At 43.2% G+C, this 6,243-nt stretch overlaps 1 protein-coding gene across 1 annotated transcript; it reads right to left on the bottom strand.

Annotated features, from left to right (window-relative positions):
* Positions 1–148: 148 nt before the first annotated feature.
* noxo1b (NADPH oxidase organizer 1b) lies at positions 149–3,527 on the bottom strand. Its single transcript, XM_030078653.1, has 8 exons — positions 3,453–3,527; positions 3,194–3,274; positions 3,033–3,105; positions 2,111–2,294; positions 1,808–2,007; positions 1,610–1,717; positions 1,249–1,366; positions 149–881 (listed from the first exon to the last, which is right to left on the bottom strand). Exons 1-8 carry the CDS (start codon positions 3,525–3,527, stop codon positions 149–151), a joined length of 1,572 nt encoding a protein of 523 aa, XP_029934513.1.
* Between the last annotated feature and the right edge of the window lie 2,716 nt (positions 3,528–6,243).

The raw sequence follows: 6,243 nt of genomic DNA, 5'->3' as shown, positions 1-6,243 counted from the left end.
ATATCCAAAGCCTTGTCACAGAATATAACATAGAATACAAAAGTCAGTTCATTATAGTTAATTATCCCAACAACACAAAGGGTAACTAGGTTGATATGTAACCTCATCGTCTTTGGCCCACCCTTTCAAACAACCTCCCACACACCCCTCAGCGGCTGTGGATGGCCTCTGGTTGAGGCAGAAGCCGGGCCTTGGATGCCAGGGCGGCTTTGCGGGTCATGGTGGTGCAGCGGGTCAGGATCTCCTGGGCCTTGGGTCTGGGTGGCACCCTGGGGGCGACAGAAGCCACCATGCTGTCAGAGCTCATGCTCGGGCTGGGCAGGTTGGAGAGGCTGAAATCGGAGTTGCTGTGCCCGCTGCTGGTGATGCTGGGTGAGGGTGAGGATGCCGTACGGTCTGGGTGGCTCTGGCGCTGCTCTTGCTCTTTGTGACTTGAGGAAGACCCGCTGCGCAGTGAGCTGCTTGAGGATAAGATGGAGAGTTCAGATTCAGTGCTCATATTGCTCATGCTGCTCTTGCGGCTGTCCAGGATTGAGATGTCCCTCTGGTCCTCGGGTGGGACGGCCATGTGGGTCCAAGTCTCAGAAAGAACATCCAGGGAACAGGCCTTGTGGAGCCGCAGCGGGAAATCTAGCTCACCGCTGGACTTTGGTGGAGAATCCTGCCCTGGCATGTTTTCTTCAAGAATGCTGGATGGATAGGAAACACCAGCTTGCGCTTCCCTCTTTGACAGATTGATAGAGCTTCCGTGAGTTGATCCGTTGGTTGCCAGGTTTAGGGTGGAGCTGTGCAGCTTCCTCTGCACACTGTACAGGCCCGCCCGGGGGTTGTTGTATGGCTGCAGGTACATAGAGGGAACATAGCCTGTCTTGCCATTGTATCTGCAAAAAGGGAAAGAGGGGTTATTTTTAACCTTTAAATCATAATTTATCAGCATGCAGTTATAGGTGCAAGATGTTTTGAGATCAATTTTGGGCAAACTTGTTTTTGTTTTTCTATATTACAAAAAACATCATCTAAATAAGTCATTTAGTTTTCATATTCAGTGTAAAAATCTTTTTCTCTTAAAACAAGTGAAAAAAAAATTACAAACTAATATACCAATGCCTCTGATGTTAATACACAGGTAAACATCCTGGATTAAATCTTTCCAAGAAATAATTTGATATTTTGGATGTTTGCAATGTTTATGTAGGTAGACAATGAAGAGGCAGTGATGAAAGCATGACTACAGGATAGCTGGGATACCTGATGAGCCACCAGCCATCGTCTGATTTCCTCAGCACTTCCACCACGGAGCCAATATTCACAGACACCTCGTCATCCTTCTTAGTCGAATAGCTCCTTGCAGCACAGTACAGGGCCCCTGGAAGTCAGCACATATAGAGAGAGGCTCAAACAACAAAACACAGACTCTTTTGGAGACTTTGCAGAGACATGGAATAAATTTGTGACAGAAAATAAACAAATAACCTCTAATACAAGCATGACATCAAAAAAACCACAGCTATGTAATCTAGCCTGTTATGTAAGCACTGCTCCGTCTGCATTACGTGTGCCAAGAGCAAGAGCATCAGCATGGCATGATAACTTAGTGCCAATATCGCACCTCCAAGAAGACACTCATTATCGTTCTCCTCTTCTTCTTCATTTAACTCCAGATAGGGAGCAGGGAACCAAGCCAGACGCTTGTCCTCATTCTCCACCAGCCACCAACCTGGAAAGGAAACAGAACACACTTTTAACTGGGGCTGAAAATCTTGGAAGTTTTTAATGCTTTTCATTAAGCATTGATATGAGTACACACCTGCAGGGTCTTTGATGAGGACCTCCAGCTTCTCATTCAGGGCAACTTTAAACGGGCGGTTCTTGGTGTCCTTGGTCTCATAAGTGGCCACACAGCGGTAGGTCTGGTTCACAAATGGGTGTGTGATGTTGCCTGCAGGCTGGTGGTTGACACTGCCCCCTCCTTCACCGGACCCGTCATCTGACAGCAGGATCATGATGCTGCGGGGAGGAATGCGAATTAGCGACCGACAACATGCCCCACTCTACAAGCTTCATCAATGATGTTACAAAACGTGATCTTTGACTTGTTTGGGTGCTTTACCAGTTCTTTGTGAGGTCTGGCTGCAGGTCCTGCTCTTTGGGCATGAAGAACTGTGTGACCTCTGAACTCTGGGTTACAGTGAGGTCGCACCTCATCAGCTTGGAGCAGTAGCCCTCCAGGAACCTCATCCTGCGGACTGACTGGCTGGAGCCTTTCTGCCGCAGGCTGCTCTTCACGGTCCTCACTGAGCAGCAGAGAACAGGAGACAGATGTAATAACACAGGTAACAACACTTCCACTATCACAACAATTAGAAAATGCAAAAGAATTATTACCATTCTAATTTAAAAAATAATGATTTTAGGTTGACAGGATTCCTGCACTGCAAAAATTTGCCATCTTAACAAGTCAATTGATCTTATTTTCAATGTTAAATATTTCTTCAAACAAGTGAGGAAAAAAAACTGTAAGTGGCAATGCAGTTTCAGGATTTTTTTTATGTTGAAACTAAGCAGATCAGCCCACTAGGATCAAGAAAATGACCCTTTATTCAAGAAAATTCTGGAAACAAGTTGATTATAATTAAAAACAAGTGGGATTAACTCATCCCACTGTCAGATGCCAAATGTTGCACATTTGAAGAAAAACAAGATTGTAAGGATGAATATGAGATTAAAAGACTTTGTGCAGTGTGACAGAAAAGGGTGCATCTCTAGTAAGAGACCGAGCTGGCTGGGCTAAAATTTGAGGGAGCGCTTGTCAGAGTTTTGAGTTTGTTTTCAGGGTTAGACTTCAGCACAGTCAACAGACCCTGATGACCTGACTGACCTCGCAGTTCTCTGAGTACACACCACCTCAGACACAGGACACACAAAACCAAACATCTTGACTGGCAGCAACTGTTTTCAACTGTCAGCTCTGAGATTCCTAAATGAGTCCATGAAAGATGCAATAAGCTACACAGAGGAAACAATGAACTCACCTCTAAATTTTGGGATGACTCTATCCTTTCTCTTTAGAGGGTTCAGAAGGGGGAACCTCTTCTTCAGCTGCCTCTGTTGAAAAATGAATTGAAAAAAAATGATGAAACATTCACCTCGTAAGCACAATGCATTGTAGTAAAGGCTATTTCTTTTTACTTACATGAAATTCCTTGAATTCCTGGAAGGACCTGTACACAATCACTTCACTGTCGTCAGACCATGAAACAGATGTCATGAACACCTGGGGGGAAAAAATAAATAAAATTATATGTAATAAAAGGCAATTAACACCTCTACACTTATGTACATACATCTGTGGCAGTGGGAAAAAAAAACCCTCGAGCACAAGCTGGACATCAAATATCAAAATCAAAAAAAAAAAAAAAAAAAAAAATCAAATAGTTTTTGGTGTAACGCACCTTTAGTTTCGGCGCGTCTTTGTGCAAGACTCCAATAATGCGGACGCTGATCGCGCATCGCTGCTCGCCAACCATCTCTGCGCTGCTCTGGGTGTCTGACTGTAAGCTATGTGGACTCTCCTCCGGCTCTTGCCCTGCTGCTCTGATGAGTCAGTGAGAGAGCTGCTGTACATATAGGGTTACCTGACGGAGGGGCGGAGTCGGATCAGAAAACACAGCAGAGGGGAGATGCAAACATTACAACACTTCGGCATGTGCAGGCTCCGGGGATTTCCAGGGGCCCTTGAAGCCGCTCAAGGGGGCGCATAATTTATCAAATGAGGAATAGCTGAATTTCAGTGTAATCACTCCAACATGCAAGTTTGTTGTAACAGCATATTTCATTGTCACTATTCTAATCATTCATCCAATCTCAGTTTAATTTATCTGTCAAATGTGAGTTATTATCGTCATGGGGATTGGTGATATAATCTGAAACCCCCTGAACTTCATGACAGTTTAAGGAGGATTAGATAATCACCAAACTGGACTAGGGTTATGATATTATTTTGATTTCTTTGCCCCTTCATTAATCCGGTCTGACCTTTATTAAAAATGGCACACAGAACACACACACACACACACACGCACACACACTAACATATATACATACTTCCCCCACATTAGCATATCCACACATCCGCAAAAGTTGTTTAATGATTGATGCATTTATTTTATTATTATTATTTTTTAATCTGAGAGAATCTTGACCTGTCTGCATGATCTAGATGGCCCACAGCCCTACTGGGCATTGGTTTCCAGCTTTTCATGATTTTTCAGTAACACTCATGTGAATAAACAGCGTTAATCTCTTCAGCGCTGCTTTGTTCATGTGGGAATATGCAGCAGCAGCTTATCAGCTGCAGTATACCAGTGGTCAAGGAAAATCAGTAACTTCCCTGTTTTCTTATGTCAAACATTTGCTGTTAGTTTATTTAAAGTTTCACAGGTCACTTGTGGAAGGTTGACATAAAAAAAAAAACAAAAAAAAAAAAAACGTTTTGCAGTCTCTCACCCTTGCTTGACTTGAAAATGTTTTGAGCCATTTTTGACTCATTTGGATAAAACATTCAAAGGAATTTTTGATTAGAGCATTTGATGATAACAGTTTTTTTCAGTCGCTTTTTCCAGTATAATGAAACTGGGATCCACTTTGTCATCATCTTCACCTCCACAGCAGAGCAGAAGTTTTCTTTGGCAAATGTGTTCCTACCTTTTCATTGGATTCACACATTTTTCACATTCTTTTGCACAACACTTCTCACATGTCATTTACATGGCCCTGACTCCATTGACTTCACTCTGGTAATCAAAAGCAAAACATCTGCTCACAGCTGATAGAAATTACCTGCACCACTGTGAAATCACTAGTGCACCTGCATCACTACCCTTTCCACAAATCACCATTCACCAATCAATCAGTATGCACCTACAAAAATGGGGCCTATAAATTGTATTCTGTATTTTTTTCAACTCCTTTGAGTTTTTCTGTGTAATACTGTATGTGAATTACAGTATTTCAGTTTTTGCCATCAATACAGTAACATTTCACTTCAAAGTCTTTCTGAGTTTGGATGCAGTTCTTTACTGTAAGTTCACATTTGAATGTGTAGCTCACAGGAGAAGCTTGTTCAAACTGAGAGCTGTATTTTGTATTCTGCTGTCAGCTGTGTTACAGTACAGTAGAGCTGATTGAAGGAATCTACTCATTTGGGCATAAGTTGAGATGTTTGAGGGAAATATTGGCTTTTGCTGCTTGGTTTACAATATGTAACTATGTAAATTGTCAAAAAAATATATGTCTGCAATACACACAGGAAAAAATAAGGTTGAACCTGCTCAGACTTTTGGTGTTGAGTATGAAGTGAGTGAGTGGCTGGATTAATTCGCTTGACTGCAAGTTGTATTGGGCGGTGACAAAACGTGCTTTTGCAGCATGTTTAAAATATTTTGCCATGGTTGGCACCTTAGCATTAGGCCTACGTATTAACTATTTTGATACCATGGTTTCTGAATTGACAGAGGAGGTAAAGTGATTGAAAAAAAAAATGTATTCTGAGGGTTGCAAACTACATAAATGACTATTTACGCTTTAAACGCATTCATGTGTATTAATTATGAGGAAAGATACTGCTGCCAAAACATGTGACAACAGGTCCTCCCTCCCTTGAGGGTTCTCTTGCATCTTTTGCATCCTCAGTGCTCTTATTAAAACTTTGCTGCACGTGCACTCATTTGACACTTGTCATCTGGCAGCAATATGCCTTATCATGGACTGGTGTGGAGAGCTCTGTGTGTGTGTATGTGTGCATGTGTGTGTGTGTGGCAGAGGTGGGGGGCCAGGTGTTTCTTCAAAGTGAGGCTGCTGAGAGGGTGAGACTTAGAGGGGGTTATCCCAAACACTCATCAGAAGAACGGGGGCTCTGAAGTGATGCCAGGATCACATCACACACACACACACACACACACACATACACACACACACACACACACACACATACATACACATGCGCTGTGATGGCGTAAAAGGTCAGAGCTGTCCTGGACTGTAATGCGGATGACTTGTGAGGATGTCAGCACCTCAGCAGGACACATGTGACTTCCCGGAGCGAGCGGGACCAGCATGACTCTGGGGTTTTGGAGTCCGCTGACGACACAAAGACACCACCCCTCTGCCAGTACACACACACACACATACACACAACCCCTCTCTCTCAGGTACAGAAAGACACCCATTAAAGAAGCGTAGCCC

The sequence above is a fragment of the Myripristis murdjan genome, chromosome 19 (genome assembly GCF_902150065.1).
Source record: "Myripristis murdjan chromosome 19, fMyrMur1.1, whole genome shotgun sequence".
NCBI classification, from domain to species: Eukaryota; Metazoa; Chordata; class Actinopteri; order Holocentriformes; family Holocentridae; genus Myripristis; species Myripristis murdjan.
This window is presented reverse-complemented; position numbering and strand designations above follow the sequence as displayed.

Excerpts from the sequence above, each read along its gene's own strand:
- noxo1b (XM_030078653.1), bottom strand. The coding sequence starts at position 3,527 with ATGGTTGGCGAGCAGCGATGCGCGATCAGCGTCCGCATTATTGGAGTC. Across the intron at positions 3,275-3,452 it reads AAGACGCGCCGAAACTAAAG|GTGTTCATGACATCTGTTTC; the intron begins GTGCGTTACACC and ends TTTTCCCCCCAG. Across the intron at positions 882-1,248 it reads GATGGCTGGTGGCTCATCAG|ATACAATGGCAAGACAGGCT; the intron begins GTATCCCAGCTA and ends CCCTTTTTGCAG.